This window comes from Schistocerca piceifrons, chromosome 2 (genome assembly GCF_021461385.2).
Source record: "Schistocerca piceifrons isolate TAMUIC-IGC-003096 chromosome 2, iqSchPice1.1, whole genome shotgun sequence".
Lineage (NCBI taxonomy): Eukaryota > Metazoa > Arthropoda > Insecta > Orthoptera > Acrididae > Schistocerca > Schistocerca piceifrons.
Window position 1 is genome coordinate 357,691,462 of NC_060139.1, and position 22,294 is coordinate 357,713,755.

Genomic DNA, 22,294 nt, shown 5'->3' on the forward strand with positions numbered 1-22,294 from the left:
ATGAGGCAACAGTTTGTTGCGAAAGCTTGAATTTTGTGTGTGTGTTTGTGTTTGTTTGTGTGTCTATCGACCTGCCAGCGCTTTTGTTCGGTAAGTCACCTCATCTTTGTTTTTATATATATATATATATATATATATATATATATATATATATATATATATATATAAAATTGTAATGTTAAAAAAAGATGCTGTGACTTACCAGACAAGAAAGCGCTGGTAGATAGACACAATAAAAAACACACAAAAACACACACACAAATTTCAAGTTTTCGCAACCCATCAGGAAAGAGGGAAGGAGAGGGAAAGATGAAAGGATGTGGGTTTTAAGGGAGAGGGTAAGGAGTCATTCCAATGCCAGGAACGGGAAGACTTAAAACCCACATCCTTTCGTCTTTCCCTCTCCTTCCCTCTTTCCTGATGAAGCAACCGTGGGTTGCGAAAGCTTGAAATTTGTGTGTGTGTTTTTGTGTGTTTTTTATTGTGTCTGTCTACCAGCGCTTTCTCGTCTGGTAAGTAACAGCATCTTTTTTTTAATATTTTTCCCATGTGGAATGTTTCTTTCTATTATATTCATATAATTGTAATGTGTTAGAATGAGGAATGTTTCAAAGATAGTGCATATTATTCAGTTCAACAGAGATTGTTTTCAATACAGAAAGCCAGGAATGTAAATTAGCATAGAATCAGACATGGCCATTCAAAAGCCAGGAACACAAAGTAGTGTAGAATCAGACACACCCATGACTGTGGAAGATAGCCATGCTCTCATTGAGGCAAAAGCACTTCCATCCCCTCATTTCACCTTCATGGAGGGACTACCAACTATGATAACAAAGATGAAGGGGGACAGTATGTTGAAATTAAGGGAGAATTCAGAATTGTAATTCTGCATTAGAAGCAGAGTTAGAAGGTATAATGAAGAAAGTTAAAGATTTAGTCAGAAACATACGCACTGAATTTCATTTTATCACACATGATGTTGGTAAAGAGACAGTGGAATAGAAGAAGGGGTTAAGACTAACCTCGAATCACAGATGAGAGAGAGACTAGGTGGGAAGAGCCAACTAGTTAACATCAGTATAGCAGTGATTAGCAGAGACAGAACCACACTGGTTTTCATGTGACTACAAAAAGCAAACATAAATGCACTCAGGCAAGGTGTGAAGCAAGATAGACAGGATATGCATTTATTGAATATGCAGTGTGCTAATGATGAATTTCCTAGATTCCAAAGGAAGGGTGGGGGTGGGGGTGGGGGTGGGGGGTGGGGGCGGCACTTCAGGCTTTATTGTGTAATCTTAAAGTATATTTCCAGACAAAATGTATAACGAAATGCAACAAGTGGTTTCTCATATGGCAGATGCTAGATCTGGAAGCTGTGGCGTGGTTTGAAGATTATGTAAGTGAGGACCTTACATATGATACCTTCGAAGCAAAGTTTTTAAGCAACATCCTGTGGCCTAGTGGACTGATGGTCATAGAGAAAAATTTTTCATGGGTAGTACTTGTAGCAACTGCATAGTTGACAGCGATGATGCCACAGATCTTACAATCCTGGCTAGTCATTTAGAATGCAGGATTCAGAATGGTGCCTGGCAAAAACTACACATTTTACAGTGCACATACAGTGATAGCTAGCAGGTAAAAGTGCAAAGTCTAGTAGTAAAACTGTTAAACAAGGTGTGCCACAGGGCTCAGTATTGGGACCTCAAAATTCCTCCTGTATATTAATGACTTGAGCCTGAATGTAGATGAACTCAAAACCATAACGTTTGCAGATGACACAACTTTGCTCCTTGAAGGGGAAAACACAGAGACTTTTCAAAACGCTGTGAATTTGGCTACTGACCAACTCAGCCAGTGGGCTACAATCAACAGATTAACCTTCAGCACTAAAAAAAGGCAGTTTTGATGAACTTTCACACCACACAAAACGCAAACCCCTGTCAACCAATTGTAACAATAAATTCCAACCAATGGTTACCAATGCTGTAATCAAATTCCTGAGTCTATGGGTATAAGATAACCTGAAATGGAATCAACATACTGAAAAGGTAAAGGTCAGAGTAAGTACTGGCTGCTATGCACTAAGTGTGCTGAAATCATGTTCTCACTACATGTACATACAAGCCCATCTAAAATATGGTGTAATATTATGGGGTAATTCTACAATGTGCTCTGAGCACTTTCAGAATCTAGAAGACAGCCTCAAGGGTCAGTATGGAAGCAAACCTGGAGACTCCTGCAAACTAATCTTTGTGAAGTTGGAGAGTCTAACACTGCCTTGTCTATACACTCTTGTGACTGTAAAATTATTTTAAAAACCACATAATGCCAACTGAATACTGTTCGATTACCTGAATCCATTCATTCCATTGAACATTCCAACAGACTTGGGCAATTCCAGCAGGATAATGCAACACCCCACACGTCCAGAATTGCTACAGAGTGGCTCCAGGAACACACCATTGAGTTTAACACTTCCACTGGCCACCAAACTCCCCAGACATGAACATTACTGAGCATATCTGGTATGCCTTGCAACGTGCTGTTCAGAAGAGATCTCCACCTCCTTGTACTCTTACATATTTATGGACAGCCCTGCAGGATTCATGGTGTCAATCCCCTCCAACACAACTTCAGACATGAATGAGTCCATGCCATGTCATGTTGTGACACTTCTGCGTTCTTGTGGGAGTCCTGCATGATATTAGACAGATGTACCAGTTTCTTTGGCTCTTCAATGTAATTCACTTAGCTCGGTCTGATTTAATTTCACTACATTCCATTATACTTGGTTTGCTTTTGTTGGCGTACATCTTATATCATCCTTTCAAGACACTGCCGATTACTTTCAACTACTCTTCCAGGTCCTTTGCCATCTCTGATAGAATTGCAGAGTCATATGCAAACCTCAAAGCTCTCATTTCTTCCCCCTGAACTTTAATTCCCTTTCCAAATTACTCCTTGGTTTCCTTCACAGTAACAAAAGGGTTACGCAACAGCCCTGTCTCACTCCATTGTAAACTAGTGTTTCCCTCTCATGTCCTTCATTCTGCATTGTCTTAAGGAATTCTCTCTTTGGCAATGCTACTACAGTAGATTCAGCAATAGCAATCCTTAGGAACATTGTGTATATCAAAGATCTTGGGAGTCTGACAATCTCTCCTCAGTTCATTTACACTGATGTCGAAAATTAAAGCAACGAATGGAAATTTTGTGAGGTTACATTTATTTTGCCACAATACAGAACAAACGGGAGATGGTAAAGTAGAAACAGTGTAAGGAATACAGAACACAAACATTTGCAACATGCATAACAGTAGACAAAAATGTTCTTCTTTTTTCCAACTTAACAGACTTGCACACATGTTCCGACAACTGGTTAATGTGCTCAGAAGGGGGCTGCCATTTCTGGCAGCAATACAGGTGTGATAAAATGGGGCACACTGTGAATGATGTCATCAATTTCATGATGAGGCAATAGCGCCCATTCTTCTTACAGAGTAGTTCGCAAACGCTGGGGAGTGGTTGGTGGATACTGATGTGAAGCAACCTGTCTCCCTAGTGCATCCCAGACATGTTGTAAGGGATTCAAATCGAGAGGAGAGCAGGCTACATCTTGCATGCAGTATCTTCCATTTCCAAGAAAATGTCAACCACTCGTGCTTTGTGACATTGAGCATAATCGTCCATCAGTATGAAGTCTGGGCCTACAGCACCTGGTAATGCATGCACATGAGGTCCCAACTTCTCTTCATGATACCTGATGGAAGTTAAAGATTGTCAGTTCACCTGTACAATTTCATGAAGAGTTGCCAAAATATTCCCTGCCCACACCATTAATAATCCTCCTTTATATTGTCTCTTTCCACAATGTTTGGGTTCCGAAATTGTGTTTCACATTCCCTCCAGATGTGAATCCATCGAGATTCGCTCTCTAGACCAAACTGGGACTCATTTGTGAAAAGAACATTGGGCTATTATTCGACCGTCAAGGTGGCACGTCAACGCTCCACTCTAGATGTTCACTTCTGTGAAGAGGCAACAGAGATACACATACAGCAGTCTCTGACAATAAAGGCCGCTCTGCTGAAGCCTTTATGTACATGTTTTGCGTCAATAAATCATGTTCAGTGGATGCCGCAAGGTCGATGCCAGTTGCAAAGCAGTACTAAGGCATACTGCCTTAATCCTACAAGTCCTCACAGCCAAATAATGGCCCTCTCTTTCTGATGTCACACATGGTCCACCCCACATTAAGTCTTCAGAATTCAGTTTCAGTCTCTGTAAACTGTCGCCACATCCGAGAAACAACAGAATGATCACCATTAAGCCATTGGGCCAGATCAATTTGCGACTGTTCCATTTCCGTTCTTCCTATGGCCCTCCACTGGAGAGAGTCTGGAAGGTGTCTTCTCTGTGCCATACTGCACTGTCTGTCTCTGTGTACACAGCGGTTGTGGATGTGGGACTACCTGGCAAACAGTAGCCTATTTTATAGGTGCCACGATGTCATCATTGGTGTGGTTGTCCATTGACCAGAATGCCACATTCCATGCAGAACATGATCATACAGACATGTGTTGACAGTTTGTAGGATTACATCATGAATTAGACACAGGGCAGGGAAATAGTGGCTTGTTGCTTTAATTTTGGACAGCAGTGTACTTATTAACAGTTTATATTGTTGATAGTAAAAATAAATTATAGATGAACAGAGATATACATAGCTGCAGTAGAAGATACAAAAACAATTTCCATTATGAATCTTCCTCTCTGTATAATGCTAACATTTATATCTACATGACTGCTCTGGAAATAATTTAGAATTAAGGGAGACCACTCACTGAAAAGCAGAAGCACTGAGTTGTCGGTAGGCACATACCAAGGAAAAAAACCTTGCTAGCTTTCAGAGTTATCATACCTCTAAAATCTAGGAAGACTTTTTTTTCCTTTTGTATGTGGCTATCAACAGCTCAATGCTTATGCTTTTCAGAGAATGGTCTCCTTTAATCCTAAAGCATTTACATTCTACAAGAAATTTCCTACAACATGACCACTCTGCACTCCACATTTCCATGCGATCATTCCAATTTTTGTTTTTCATAATTTTAATCCCTTTGATTTTTGTTAAATTGACAACCTCTCAATTTGTGCAATTTATCATGTAAATGAAATTTAATGGATTCCTTTTAGTGCTCATTAGGATTCTGTGTTCTAGTGCACAGATCTTCTAACAAGCTTTCATTTGTTAGTACATACTAGAGACTTGATGAATTTCAAGACAAGCGCTCACTTGCAAACCATGGGTAAGATATGTGGAGAGAATTATGGTAACCACTACATGTGATGCAACAGCAAAGAAATTTTTCTTTCAATGGTTGTAATTTTACTTGCATCAAATGTTGCATATTCTGAGCAACCGTTTGCCTAAATGAAAGCGTATCCAGACTCGACCACTGACCTAGTGTAAGAATAGATGTGATTCCTGGTGCCAGGTAATAACAATCTACCTGTTGCCAAACTCATTTATATCAGAGGATTTTCTCATTTGCAGCCCGTATTGCCACTGGATGTCTCCATTTATCTCTGCTCTGCTTACATGCAGGTTGTTTATAAATTAAATCACACAATGAAAAATCCAGGATGAAATGTAACAATATTACAAAAAGGAAAGTTGTTACTTACCATATAGCGAAGATGCTGAGTTGCAGATAGGCACAACAAAAAGACTGTCACAATATAAGCTTTTGGCCATCAGGGCCTTTGTCGAAAATTCACAAAACACACACACACAAATGCAGCTCTCACACATGACTGCAGCCTCTGGCAGGTGAAGCCACACTGCTTCTGCTGCCAGAGGCTGCAGTCATGTGTGTGAGAGTTGTGTGTGTGTGTGTGTGTGTGTGTGTGTGTGTGTGTGTTGTCAATTTTCGACAAAGACCTTCATGGCCAAAAGCTTATATTCTGACAGTCTTTTTGTTGTGGCTATCTGTGACTCAGCATATTCATTATATGGTGTTTATAAATTAGTTGTACAAAAGTAACCTTTAATTGTGAAAAGGGTAAATAACTTACATAAATGTTTGATACAGCACTGAGCGCTGTACATTTTCAAGTTTTATTAGCACCTAACACTGTTAGTACCCAACTTTGACGCTACGTGGCATGTGCGGATGAGTTATTCCAACAGTCATCATGGAGTCGTATAAAGGTGCAGAGTGTGCACAGTGTTGGTTATGGTTTGATGAATCCAAATCAACTACTAAACTTCAGGGACAATTCAGGACTAAATATTGAAAGCCACCATCGCAAAGACAATTTGTTATTAATTGGTAAAATTGTTTCATCAAAACTGGCTGCATCTGACACAGTAATTGAACAAATTTGCCAGTCTTACATTTGAAGTCTAGTTAGATAAATGAAATGTGCCAGCTTAGAACTCAATATGCCTAGTGCAACACTGTCAAAAGGTATTACAGAAATGCCTGTCATTCAAACTCTACAAACTGGAACAGTTTTAAGCTTTAAGAGAAAGTGGCAAAGAAAATGAGCTGAGTTTTGTGTAGAAATGTTTAACTAAATGCAGACTGAAGATGGGTTTCTTAATAAAATTGTGTTTAATAAAGAAACCATCTTTCATACCTGCACTAAAGAGAATCAGCTTAATGCTCAGATATATGAGTTGTGCAGAAACCATGTCAAACAATCAAACAGGTATGGGTCTCACCTAAGGTAAATGTTCTTACATTGTAAGCTTTAACAAGATTTACAGATTTCTTCCCCAGAGTCAACTGTAACTGGTGCATCATAACTGGAAATGCTTCAACATTATCTAATACCTCTATTACAACACAACATAAGGTAAATGTTATTACATTGTAAGCTTTAACAAAATTTACAGTTTTTTTTTCTTTCTTCCCCAGAGTCAACTGTAACTGGTGCATCAACATTATCTAATACCTCTATTACAACATGACATGAGCACATAATTTATTTCCTAGCAAGCTGGTGTGCCACGACTTATCATCGTGAAGTCATTGTGTATCTCCATAGGAATACGCTGACCTGGACTGGACAGGGTGGAATGATATCCTGACCACAATAATCAACTGATATAACCCCACTGGACTTCTGCATATGATGTTATTTTAAAGACAAAGTATCTGACTGTCCACTTCTGGGAAACATTAACGAGCTGTGACAATGGATAACACAAGCAGTTGCCACCATACGCCAGACCTGCTTCGTAGTATCTCTGGAGGTAAACTGATTACAAAAGGGACATTTGTCATATTACAGAATAGCCACATTGAATATTTGTAAATAACATTTGAAGATATCCTCCATTCAGTGCTGTATTGAGGATTTCTGTCAGTAATTTATATTTTTTACAATTAAAGATTACTTTTCAATAACTTATTTTTAAACATCCTTTTCTTTCCTCATCAGATCACACGACTGCAGTCTCACCAGGTGGGATTCAATCTCAGGGTGGATAGCAGTGGTAATATTTCGAATCATCAGTATATGTGTATCTGCAGCATAAGCCTTTCTGACTGCTACTGAGGACTATAAGAAGATCTGCATATAAAGGCAATTAATGAAAAAAATGTTTACAAGGTATAGTAATAACCAGTGAAAACTATATTCTGTGCACTGGAATATGTAGTAGTACCACTCATTTGGAAAAGTTGAAAAGAGCCTACTGAGAAAACAATATAAGATATTACACATTTAGTCCTGGTAGAACTAAACAAGAAAAAATTCTCCTGTGATCTTGCCAAGGCCTATGACTATGCAGATCATAAATTTCTACTACAGATAATAGAATGAATGGCATTAGAGGCATTCTTCTTTGCACAATTGAAGCCATACCTTAACAAAAGAAAACAGAGAGTCACATTAGCACGTGATATTGCAGGAATAAGATTATATTCCCAGTGGGAGAGTATTTAATGTGATATCCCACAGGATAGATGCTTGGCACAATCTCCTTCTTGGCCAACAAATGATTTACTGAGGAGAGTGGACAACTCTTAAAAATTGTGATGTTTGCCAGTGACAAGTACACTTATAAAGGCCTCGAACATACCCACATCAAATGCAGTCAGGAGAATAATAGAACAGTTTTACAACTGGTTCACAGCAAGTTGCTTATGCACTGATCTTACAAAAACTTATATTATGATGCAGTAGCAAATAAATAAAAATGATTTAAAGATTCCAGAAGCAGAGCTCATTGGGCACACTCTGGATGAGGAGACATGTGGAAAACTGCTAGGTATCCAAATGAACAATAAACTTAGATGGCACCAGCATTTATAAAAACCTTCAGTTTCACCTGCTAAGGTCAATAACGTATTTATTTGCAGAAGCATGCTGTGAGAATATTGTGCAAAAAAAATAATATTGAGCTAAGCTGATAACTGAAGATTTTGCAGAAGGTTCTTCAGGGATTTAGGGACTATTACACTTACATGCCAATATGCACATACTACCCAATTGTATTAAAATTTGTGGTTAGAAACAGGAATGACGTTAGTATGAACTACACAATTTGCATCCACAGTCTTCTTCTAATACCTAGCATTTATCCCATCTAGTATGGGTCTGATTTTTGAGGATTTGCAAAATTTTACTTTATTATTTAAACTACCTGTCTGGATGCCCTTTCTGACACCACAATCAAGATAACCTAAGAGAGGGAAGCTGTGAGCACCATCTGTCTGTGACTCATGTAAACTTTGTTTTGTGGATTATTGTATTTTAATTGTTTGTGTATTGTATTCTTTGATGCAGAAGTTTGGAATCAGCTCAGCATTTGCCTAAATGAGCATAGCAATCAGCCTAAATACCACACTCAGGGTGTCCTATGTATCAGGTTACAGTCATTAATCTGCCAAGTGCATCTGATCCCCTATTCCCATCATTAGTATTGCTAGGGCAGTTTTAGTCCAAAAACATTTTTTCCCCTCCAGATAGTAAGTTGTATTTACCAGCCTTCGTAGAAAATATTCCCATCTTTCTAGAGTTATAGTTAACATGTTACACCTCTCTACCACTACATATGCCCCCCCCCCCCCCCCAACGTTAAATGTCACCAGGACTGATACCAATCCACCAAGGAATCCCAAAACTATGGATTAGATTAAAATTCTCATCCCCACCTCATTCCTAATAGTGCTAGCAGTGTCTTAGCACAATAACTTATTTTCCCACATAGTAAGTCTACCTGTACGATGATAGTTGAAATAGCTCCAGGTGTTCCAGAGCTATACTGGAAAACACTTCTAAATATAATGAGAGGGATACCGTAATGCCATATATGAACTGCAAACCTGAGCTTACACACCACTGAGAGCAACACACTGGAAAGGGCAAAGATTTTTTTCTGTTTATTTTCATGTCCTAAGTTTTGATTAATCAGGATAAAGTAAACAAGTGAAATGCTGAATCAATTGTTTCATTAGAATAACTGAAATGACTTCTGAACCAAAAGTAAATTTTTTGCAGGACTCATGGAAATTGTCACATACTACAGGAGTACAAAAATATATTATTCAGTTTTGACCAAATTACCAACTACTATGATTCATTGCTTTGTACACTACATTAGCTTCATCACAGCACATGTTTAACACAAAAATAGCAAAATGATGTTAAATCAGTATCACAGTATTTGTATACACTACTTACCAGCAAGATTTGGTGCAATATCTACCACATTAGCCATTGCACCAGCATAAGATGCTGTAATAAGGGTAACAGCAAGAAACCAAGCAATCAGTACCAACACTATTTCACAGCCTAAGTATCCAATTGCAAGGACAAGTAGTCCTGGAATTATCTGAGCTAAAAGAGAAAAAGAATAACTTTGTAGTAACAGAAATATTTAACAATGGCTGCAGAACATTACATGTAAACCTCTATAATTTTCTTCTATGCTATGCAAATGTTCAGTCCCTTCTGAAGTATGGAGTCATTTTCTGGGAGCTTCTCCAAACAACATTAAGCTATTTAGAATGCAAAAAAAATCATAGAAGACACTATACACAGAAAATCTCTTGAAAAAAATGCAAAACCTTCCACTTCCATGCCTGCATATATATATGAAATCTTAGTATTTATAAAGCAGTATGCGAATGAAAATCCTGCACTCTTCCTCGAAAATGAAGATGTACAAAAACAAAGCTCTCCTAAATGAAGTTGTGCAACTTTGATTATTTTCTAGGTATTTTTTTTCTCCAAACAACATGCACTCAGTAAACAGCATTGCAGGATACAGAGTTGCAGTGGAGGCATATCTAACTGACTACTGCTTCTATAGCCTGATAGACTCCTTTGATAGATAATGCATTGAAACCATAGTAGTAGTGTAAGCTATGAACTAATAACAATAACAATGTACCAATAACCAATATCATAACCATAAGTAATTGATGATATTTTATAGTGACAGAAACAGTGTTGGATTAAATGGTATCCAATGTCTTACCATACATTCTATGTACCCACAAGATCTCATGGACTAATAAATAAAAATATATAAATATACAACATGTATTGTTTGTGATTTTAAATAAATATGTATCGAAATCTGATTCACCTGCATACTTGTGAACTGACTTGCCCTATGCTTTATCCATAAGCTGCTATTGTAGACAGCAGAAATAATAAAAATAAAGTCCAATAGAATACTTGCGTGCACATCATCTTATTTCATAACAAATAATATTGTTTGTTCTATTTGGTGCTGTAACTGTAGGACTTGTTGAAACTGATGTTATGAATGCATCACAGTTTCTAAGTAAGATGAGTGCTGGTGTGACCATCCTGAAGTCACAACACATGACTATTATTGTATATTTTGTCATCTTTAAATAGCTTCACAATATTGTTATAAATGTATCGCTGTACAAATTACATAATTTGCTTCAGTAACTATTCTAATTTCTGCATACAACAGCAATTTACAACTTATATATCCATTCACTGTTTTATTCAGTTATGGCAAGAAGTAACAATACTCACACATGGCAGTGAAAAGCTTCCGAACATTTGTCAAAGAAAGAATCTTCCGAGTAACCAAAACATCAGCAAAATAACAGAAAAATACTGACGAGACATAACTGCAGAGGAAGGGTGCGCCAGAGAGCAAACCATTCTGAAACATTTAGATTGAAAGAAAAACAATGAAAACCTCTTTCTTTAAAACACTGAAGGTATATTGTTATAAGGGCTATACAGCGAAACCATAATATCTGTATTTTTACTGTGGTAGTTACATGCCAGTAATACTATCTTTTAATTAATCTTAATGTAGCATAAGTGAAAGTTTTCACTGATAGAACATCTGCTTCCTTAGGCATGAATTGCTTCACTAAGTCTCTGAGTGGTTCCATTATACAAGATCTGTGGTAATATTGGTCACTGTAATACAAAGTAATATATAACTATTAAGACAAGTGGTAAAGTCAAAGTGCTTGGTATTACACTTAAATCAAGTTTAATACTTGAATTATCATATGATGTGACGTGCCTTGATGACCATGCACCATGACTGTTTGGTCTGATATCTTAATGTTTAAAGGGAGTTTTATTTTTGGAGTAAAGGATGCAGGCAGGTAAAAGTGTGAAATATTGTGAAATGTGATACCAGTGTGACTAAACAGAAAAAAGCATGCATATGATATACATTTTGGCTAAGAGGCACATATAAATTCAGCTTATACTACGATAAATGGAAATTTTGGTTAGGTAAGCTCATGAGAACAAATAATGTTAATATACGAACAAGAAGAAGTGCTTTCTTCCAAGAGCATATAACATAAAATTTTCAAGCATAGGAATTAAGAAGAGCTATAATATCCAAAAGATGGTTGATAAAAATTTTGACAGCTTTCTTATTTGTTCCTCAGTAGACAAATCTGGGAAATTTCAAGTCTCCTTTCTCATGAGTGTGTTTATACCATAATATCTACTTACCACTACAGGCAAAATGTCATTCTGACTGTCACCAATCAGCCAAAGACTCTGAATCCTTCTTGGATGGCACTATACTGTGATTAAAATAACTTTGTGACTGAGATTTCTGTGAAGTCGATGGTAGATGCCAGTCATCAGCCAATTATACATTTTCTTTCTTGCTTGTGATCACTTGCTGTGTATTTAATAAGTACACACAGAGCCTTGTCAAGAGTGGCTGGTAGCACACCGCACTTACATTTGGAAGGACTGTGGTACATATTACTGTCCATCCATCAAGATTCAGATTTTCTGCGGTTCTCTCCATCACTTATGGCAATTACCAGAATGTTTCTTTGTATAGAACATGGTCTTGTTCCTTCCCAAAGCTGAGTTTGTGCTCTGTGCCTAATGATCTAATCATCATTTGGACACAACACCATCATTTTTCATCCTCTTTCTTAAGGATGTGATGTTGTCAGAACCATCACCCATCAGCCTAGCAGCACCATAAACTATAGATTTGATGTTAGTATTGGTCATTTTTTTGGCATGTCACCATTTTCCAACCCCCCCTATTCAGTCCTGACAGCACTATAGTAGCATAATTCACCCACCCTCCTTTTCCCTCCCATTGTTTCCCAAATAGTTAATCACATTTGTACACAGTTTGGTTGAAATTGCTCCATGGGTTCCACTGTTAAGTGCACATGCCACCAGTTCCTGTCCCTCATCTCCACAGATAGGACAAAAGTGTCTCACCCCAAGTCAACTGTTTCCTGGCACTAAGACATTTGCACATAGTTTGGTCCAAATTACTCATGACTTATCCTCCCCCTCTCACTCGCACTCGCTCTCATGCACACACACATATTTTTAGTGTATATAGATTGCTGAAGGCGATCTGTTTGTAAAACTGTGAAATCCCAATCTGCAAGCAACTATTGTACTTAACAACAGAAACAAAATGAAATTTGCACCAGATTTCATGCTTCTACTTTTTTTCAGTCTCATGAGAGTGGTATAAAGATTCAAAGAGTGGAATAAGTTGCTAAATCATCAGTGTACTATATTTACTTGCATACAGCAATACAATATATAGGCTCATAACTTGTAATTTTCATGAATAATAAACTACCCTTGTCTCAATCTCAGGTAATCTGCTGCCCTCACACCCTCCACCAAACAGTTTCCCTTTCCTCCATCCATGACTGGGTACATTACCAGAGATTACCACTAACTATTTTATAAAACACTGTACTATCTTTTGATCACCTTTTGTATGCTGAAACCTAAAACAGTCTTCATATAGAGTGGTCCTGGAATAATGAATGTGTAATGAACCCATATGCGTCCAAATGTTGTAATTCCTATAGACCATGCTGGTAACGATGTAAAAATTGCTTTCCATGGTACTGGTAAGCCCTGAAACAAATAAATCAAGCACCACAGGAAAGGAGAAATAAAAGTAATTTCAAATTAAAAATACCAACAAAATGGATTAACTTTAAACTAAGAAGAATGTAATTAAACTGAAAAACATAAAATAAAACATTAAGCAGGGAAAGGAGAAAAAATAGTAGGAGGAAGGAGACAGGAAAAGTTCATCATTAGAACAAAACTGTCACTATAGAATTATAGTTATTATGGTTAATGATTTATAATTTTGTGCAATTAATGAGAGTGGACGAAACAAAACACACACACAAAGAAAATATATTAATTCAGTTAACATTTAATCATGCAAGCAAAAGCAATGACTAAAGTTCAAAGCACATTAGTGTATAATATTTATCCACTGAATTGTCATTCATAAAATCTACAGACAAAAACTCTTCCATTCAAACAAATGTGGCACACTGGAAATATAAAACTGGACACAAGACTTCTTCAGTATATTAAACAGGTGTAGCTATGAGTTTCAATTTTAGTTTAAAGCCTGGTCTAGGATGTGGTCTTAAGCTGCCATGAAAATGAGATGAGAATTAAGATTACCAACATGTATTTAAACACTATATATTTATAAATCCTTTTCTTCCATCATATTTCTAATGACTTTATAAATCTCATATGGTAATGTTAAAGAATGTGTTTATTTTCATTATTAACTGTCTGTGTTTCTGATTCATCTCTTGCAATTTACAAACATGTACATAAATCTTCAAATGCTTGTACAGTTTTCTTTTTGCTGTTAATGTACTGTTTACCCATCATCATAAATTATAATTGTTGTTAATTGGCACATAAACAACTCTTCCTCCCACTCCACTACTTTTCTTCCCTCATCCACTTCACCCTGACCTGCAGTACAAACACAATGTAATCAGCAGTGATCATGCAGCCATGCAGATATATGTTTGTGTATTTGTACTCTATAGCTCTGAAGGAAGACTTGTGTTGAAGCCAGAAACAATTTTACTCCAGATTATATATGTATTGGTGAATCAGTGCCTAAACTATTTGGTGAGTTGTTACCTTTACACCTCCCTCCTTCCATCTGCATCAATACAGAAAATTTTTCTTATCCCTAGCCATATCCTAGTCCGACATACTGTGCCTGCATTGTTGCTTGGCTCATGGAATCCCCCCTAATGGCCTTACAATCAAATTACCCATCTCTGGCTGCCACCCCTCCTTCCACAATGACCTTCACCTGTTCAGATTCCACCAATCCTTAGACCTCACCGACATAGTCCTGCAGAACCATATCAGCCAAGCCCAAACCTCCTTGCAGTACCTTTTCTCCAACTGCAAAATTCTCCTGCTATGCAATCCCAAATTCCTAGAACCCATAACATACACTGAAACTCTTGCCCTGCAGGAACATGAGCAACATGCACAAAACCACCTCAAAGAGCTCTCCACACAGACCTGCAACACAGTCATGAACCTTTCGTCCAGAAGCCTTAGTCCCACCGAAATATCAGTCCTTTCCAAAGGCCTCACCTTTTGCCCCACTCTCAAATTCAATCATGCATGACTTGTTAAAGACCTTCTCACCTTCTCGTGGTCCCTTGAGTGGAAACACTTTTTCTCCACCAACCCTAACAATCAGACTCAACCACAGACCAATATTTAACTTTGCCTAGCTCAGTTCACTCCTCTATCCAACTGTGATCCATCCCCACTGCCCCCAAACCACCCCCTGTTAACTTTGCAGAATTTCTTAACCTAAAACCTTGCCTCACCATCATTCCACAAATCCCTCAACATGCAAACTAACCTTACATCTGCAGAAAGAACTGCAGTCCACCATCTAAAAACTGATACTGACCTTATAATCCTACCTGTGGACAAAGGCTCCACCACTGTTGTTTTTAACCACAAGGATCACCTGGTGGAAGGACTCTGCCAGCTGTCAGATACCTCCACCTACAAACCTTGCCACAGTGACCTCATTCTAGTAATCCAGCAGGATCTCCGGTCACTACTCAAATCCTTAGGCCCATCCCAGAACCTCTCCTCTAAGTCGACCTCTCTACTCACCCCTACCACTCCCCACACTCCTACCTTCTACATGCTTCCTAAAGTCCGTAAACCTAACCACCCAGGATGCCCCATTGTTGCTGGTTACTGCGCCACCACTGAGAGAATCTCAGCTCTCATAGACCAACACCTTCAACCTATTACTCAGAACCTACCCTCCTATATAAAAGATACCAACCATTTCCTCCACTGATTCTCCAAAGTTCCTGTTCCTTCACCACATGGTGCCCTGCTCGTCACTATTGATGCCACCTCCCTGTACACTAACATTCCTAATGCACATGGCCTTACCACTACTGAACACTACCTTTCCCAACTCCTGACAGATTCCAGACCAGCAAACCCCATCCTAGTCACCATGGCCAACTACATCCTCTGCAAAAATTACTTCTCCTTTGAAGGCCTTACCTACAAACAAATCAGGGGTATGGCTATGGGCACCCAAATGGCACCATCCTATGTCAACCTATTCATGGGCCATCTAGAGGAATCCTTCCTAAAAACCCAGAATCCTAAACTCCTCACCTGGTTCAGATTCATTGATAACATCTTTGCTATCTGGGTTGAAAGTGAGGACACCCTATCCACATTCCTCCAGAACCTCAACAACTTCCCCCCGTTTGCTTCACCTGGTCCTACTCAACCCAACAAACCAACTTCTTAGATGTTGACCTCCACCTCAAAAATGGCTACATCAGTACCTCCATCCATACTAAACCAACTAACCATCAGCAATATCTCCACTTCAACAGCTGCCACCTATTCCATACGAAGAAGTCCCTTCTGTACAGCCTAGCCACCTGTAGTCATCACATCTGCAGTGATGAGCAGTCCCTCTCAAAATATACCGAGGGTCTCACTGAAGCCTTCACTTACCGTAATTATCCTCCTAACTTCATACAAAAACAAATCTCCTGTGCCTTATCTTTACAGTCTCCCAACTACCAAAGCCAAATCACCCGGCCACAGAGGAGCTTTCCCCTCATAACTCAGTACCACCCAGGACTGGAGCAACTGAATTAGATTCTCTGCCAGGGTTCTGATTATCTCTTGTTATGCCCTGAAATGAGAAATGTCCTGTCTGTTATCATTCCCACCCTTCCCACAGTAGCATTCTGCCATCCACCGAACCTACACAATATACTCATCCATCCTTACACAAACCCTGCTCCCAATCCCTTACCTCATGGCTTGTACCCCTGTAATAGACCCAGATGCAAGACCTGTCCCATACATCCTCCCACCACATCCTCCTCCAATCCGGTCACTAATGTCAGCTACCACATCAAAGACAGGGCTACCTGTGAAACCAGTCAGGTGATCTACAAGATAAGCTGCAACCACTGTGTTGCATTGTATGTAGGCAGGACAATCAACAAGCTGTCTGTCCACATGAATGGCCACCTACAAACTGTGGCCAAGAAACAAGTGGACGACCCTGTTGCTGAACATGCTGCTAAACATAATATCCTTCATTTCAATGACTGCTTCACAGCCTGTGCCATATGGATCCTTCCCACCAACACCAGTTTTTCTGAATTGCGCAGATGGGAACTTTCCCTGCAATACAGCCTACAGTCCCGTAACCCTCCTGGCTTCAACGTTTGTTAGTCACTGTCCTCAGTCATCCAGCCCCTTCCCTGTTCCCATTCCAGCACTACACAGATGTCATTCCACTACCACACCCAGTCTTTTTATTTCTCTCCTTTTCCATTACTTCCCCCTCCACCCACCTCTCCTCTGCCCTTCATATAACCTGCAGCACTTCACTGTCCACCATCCCCACTATACTATCCCTGCCCCTCCCCACCTCAGCCTCCTCCTTATCCCCACCCAGTTGCCACTCCCATCATTCGCTGGTGCTACTACTCTTTTTCTTAAATATGCACTCTCACACACAAGTAAGCACATAGAAACCCAAATGCTTAATGACTGTCTATGCTGAGTGTGGTACCTGAGAGGATGTAATGTTCATGTGATACAGAGGGACAGGAGAGACTTGATAGAGGAGGGGACAAATGGCTCTCAGCAGAAATAGCAAAAGGAGTACTGAATAGGTAATTCAGAAAACTGAATGTGTGGGAGGTGGAGTATAAAACATGAATGTACGTTCAAGATACAGACAGGGAGGAGTGGTGTGGAAAATATCAACAGAGGAAAAGTGAGGGTAATGGAGTGGAGTGATGATCAACTGAAGTTTCATGTCAGATCATCAAAGCTAGCACTAAGATGGCTGACCGTCCAGGTCTGCCAAGCGCTGTTGGCAGGTGGGATGCACTTTGCCCTTGTGAGGCCAGTTGAGGAGCTACTTGACTGAGAAGTAGTGGCTTCGGTCACGAAAGCTGACAACAGCCAGTACAGTGGTGTGCCAGCCACATGCCCATCTGTATCTGCATCAAATGACACCAACTGGCTGAGGATCACATGGTGGGAGGTCAGTACCACTTGGCTTTTGAATTCCTGCTTGGATGGTTTTTCTGTTTGAGATACCAACATTGAACTACATGCTAGAGTACAGACCTTACCTATGTAGTTAATGGGAGAAGGTGCTCGAAGTAGAGGGTGGAGAGAGATCCACACGGTAAGGGTGCCAAAGCAACTATGGCAACATTTGTATTGTGTTTTGTAGCAATGTGTCTGTATGGGTCATGCAAGGGAGTAAATAACTAGTTAATTATCATCTCTATGAAGAATGTTGTTCAGTAATTGCAGCAAAGCGGATGACTTATATAATATGGGTACTTTTACACGTCACAGCATTTTATAGGTCATGAAATGCATATGATTGGATTACAGTTAGAGGTTGTGGGTGGGTATATAAAACTACTACTCAGGATGACGAGGATTAGATTTCAGGTACAATATCCCTTACCTCATGGCATGAGATGAGGTAGCCAAGACCTGATGAAAGACTCTATTGTGTTGTTCTATGCTGAGTGATATTAAATGATAACAGGAGTACTGGTCAGAGACTGCTTTACAGTGCTTCACTGGTGTCACAGGAAGGGATGGCAAAGAAAGTCTATTTCTGGAGAAGCTGGGCAGGCTATTGTCTGCCTGGAAATGCTGTATCAAGGTTACCTGCATGTTTGTCCAACTCCTGCTTCCCAAGTCAGATGTGCCCACAATTAGCAGGACTTTATAAAACAGACTTTTTGATGTAGAATAGGTGACACCTCTCGAAATGGAGCCACTGTTTGTTGTTGGAATATTTGAAGTGGCAGAGGTTTTTGTGATGCCATCTGAGCGCCTGAGATCAACATCCAGTAAGGTAACTCAATGAGCTGATAAGAATCTAGAGAAGCAGATTTGGAAGTACATGTTGAGGTTCTGAAGTACAGAAGATGTCATCAATGAATCTAAACTAGATAAGGAATTTCAGGCATTGAGTGGATAGGAAGGATTCCTCTAGATGACCCAGGACCAAGTTTGCACAGGATGATAACACGTGGGTACTGATGACAGTTTCCCCTTATTTTTTGTAAATCTTGGCTTCAAAGAAGAAATAATTATGGGCCATAATGTGGTTGGCCAAAATGACTAGGAAGGAGATGTTGGGTTTGGTAACAGACAATAAGAAATTTGGTGTTTCATGGCTGCAAGGCAATAGGTATGAGGTGGTTGGTGTAAATAAATGTTGGATTCACAGTGACTCACTAAGAATCTACTGGTAAGGAGACAGTAAATAATTATAATTTAGCAGTTCAGCATTTTCAACTTGTATCTATTATTGTTTGCTTGAATCTTTCACCTGCTCTTTATGACTGCCTCATTTCATTTGAGATCTTCTATTCTTTTGCTGCCCCTCTCTATTTCCTTTTTTTGTGCATCTGCTACATCTTTTGCTGTTTGTGTGGCTATCATGTTAAATAGTTGCCCCTTTCATCTACGCCTACAAAATTTTCATTTCCTAAAATGATGAACTAGTTGCTTGATTCAGTCTGGTACTTCTTTCTACTCTTAAAATAAATTTCATAATCTACATTTTTGCCTTTCTCTTTAATGAGTTTGTTTCTTTCTACTTCCATATATTTCATCTACATCTTACAGGTCTATGATCACTTTAAATTCTTGTGTTGTTACTTTTTAAGGGGAAAAATATTAAGGAATATTTTTCTGTATGAATGGAGGTTTACTTGTAATGAACATTGTTTCCTACAGGAAGTTGAAAACCTTGAAGATCTATTTTAGAAAGAAGGTAAAGTACCAAATGCAAGAACTATATGTCAGTCTGAGTTGAAAACAATGTCTTCACATAAATCCTTTGATTAATTTAACACATGCTATAAGAAAACATATAAAATATACTATAAAAATTAAAAAGTAATTTCATAAATTATATCTGTTTGATTACATAACAGTCTCTGAACTTTATCTCAGATGCACATTATTGTATATTATTTGTACACTCACGATGTGCACAATACTCACCTTGTCACCTACAACTGTATTTCCAACATTGGACTCTATGTAACGTTTTTCTGCAGAAGTAATGCGTGGATGCTTTGCTGGAGTATCAAAAGCAAGCAGCCACCAGAGTATACACCACAGAGCCCCAATACTTCCAGTTGTGTAAAACACTGCTCTCCATCCAAAGTGGGCAATGATGAATCCGCATAAGGGATATGTTAATCCAATGCCAAAGCTGAACCCTGGTGATAATAACAAATCTAAAATTATTTATTATCGCTTAAAAGGAAATAACTTAGCATAAATGAATTTTATATTTATTTTCAAAAATATAATTCTCAGTTTATTTCACAATTTACCAATGAAATATTAATCAAGTTAGCAATACTATTACTGGGATAATATATTAACTGCAATGGTATGTGTTTAATATGTAAAGCTGACAAAGTAAGTATGTTATCAAGCATCTATAGATCTCCTATATGTGTCCCATTGAGTAATATTAAAATAATAACCTTGGAAAGAAGACATGAAGCGACTCCTCTCAACAGCAGGTATCCAGTGGCCTACAATGGCATACATAGCTGGCCATGTTAGCCCCTGGGGGTGCGTCAAAAACATAAAATGAGATCACCAAACATAATTATAATGTCAGAAAAAATCATAACTGAGTCTGTCAAATAAAATTTGAGCTGAAATTAAGAAGCAATAAAACCTGTAAAGGCAAAGAGTCAAACAGCATAAATCTGAAACCAAATGCACGCATCATTTGATATGGCACAAAAGCACAAACTGAATGCCTCTTTCTTTTTCAAGAAATTCACAATTTTCTAGGAAATCATGACTTATACTGATTTCTGGGAAGTGTGAGAATTATTTAGCAACCACAATGGAAGCAATATCAATTTGAATGATGTCACTGGATGAAACAATTTTTACTTCTAAGCAGTTTTTCTTTTTTTTTTTATTGTTACTATCAGGCTGCAGCACAAAATACAAATATGCAAAGCACAGCTGAATCAAAAGAACTTATTTCTGGATGTATATGTGTTGACAGCTCATGAGTTAGTATTATAGCAGAACTGACCAATTTTACAGACAGACATATTTGTGACAGCCAATGTTCTTTCGGAGATCTCTTCAAGCCCCCGTTGATTCTATAAAGGTGAGTGAATATCTATAATGCCTATGAGTAATGAAAACTTGAATAACTGAATCATCCATTACTTTAATATCAAATTATTGTGCAGCAAACACTTAATTTTCCCCATCAATAAAATAATTAAGTTACAAATCTTTATGAGCAATTGGGTGCTGTTCAGTGGCACATGCATGTGAATCTTTATTTTAGTAACACATAATGGGAGTTTTTATTTCAAACTCAAGAGAAAAATGTACACACAGACAGCAAACAAGTGCATCACTAGAAGGGAGAGACTTAAATAGGAGAGAAATAAGGAAACAGAGATGAAAAAAAGTCTATAAGGTTATGCAAATTTTGTAGTTGAAGCATACTGATGCAGTTTTGGAGCAGGAAAGACAGTGGAATGAGAAGATAGTTGGAAAAGATGAGAGAGAAAGGGAGGGGGGGAGGGGAGAGAGAGGGGGAGAGAGAGAGAGAGAGAGAGAGAGAGAGAGAGAGAGAGAGAGAGAGAGAGAGAGAGAGAGATGTGGAGATGATAAGAATGACTGGTGTGTATGGAAGATACTGCCATGTTTGATGTAACCAAACAAAAGACTCAAGTCAAGATCTAATGGTTTGTAAGGCCAGAGAGTATGCTTAATTCCTAAATCCATATTTACAAACCTGGGCATCTGAAACATGGATATGGAGGAGTCCTGCAAATTAGTTGCGACTGTACTACTATAAGCAACCTATTTATCAGTTTTTCTGTAGTTGAATACTATTTGTAGCTAATGGTTGCAACATTTAAGGAAAAGATTTAATAAACACTGTATCTCTAACCCGCAAACTACGTAGAACAGAAACTAAAGATTTATCAAGCACATTAGTGTAAGCTTGTGATATGAAAAAAGACAATTTAATGAAGTTAAAATCTTCATGGAGGAAGTGACTGATGCTCAAGGCAAATAGGAGCAAGAATGGTTAAGTTAAGAAGCATATTATTTTTGTTAGTATGGATGGAGGAATGGTCTTGGTAACAAATTAACAGAATATGGATCTTCTCATTATAAACAATGTTGATTATGTACCTGAACGTTATTCAAGTACCTGGCTCATAAAACTGTTTTTATAGGATGAATAGAGGAGAGACAAACGCTGGTGAGATTGAGAGACACTACATAATAGACTTTTGTAACAGTTTAATGAAATTTTGGGTGATTCTTGAGTGTAAAGCTACATGCGGATTTGTGGCTATGGGTACAATTATTAAAATTTTCAGAACTTATAGTATTTTTAGGG

General features: G+C 38.5%; 1 protein-coding gene across 3 annotated transcripts in view; it reads right to left on the reverse strand.

Annotated features, from left to right (window-relative positions):
* LOC124777517 (sialin-like) overlaps nt 1–22,294 on the reverse strand; it is a 433,945-nt gene that overhangs the window by 5,844 nt on the left and 405,807 nt on the right. For all 3 annotated transcript variants that reach the window (XM_047252962.1, XM_047252963.1, XM_047252964.1), the window contains 5 exons: nt 20,385–20,469; nt 19,891–20,111; nt 13,249–13,398; nt 11,041–11,173; nt 9,706–9,861 (listed from right to left, as the gene is read on the reverse strand). In XM_047252962.1, coding sequence (XP_047108918.1) covers nt 9,706–9,861; nt 11,041–11,173; nt 13,249–13,398; nt 19,891–20,111; nt 20,385–20,469 — 745 coding nt within the window. The remainder of the gene's footprint in view (nt 1–9,705; nt 9,862–11,040; nt 11,174–13,248; nt 13,399–19,890; nt 20,112–20,384; nt 20,470–22,294) is intronic.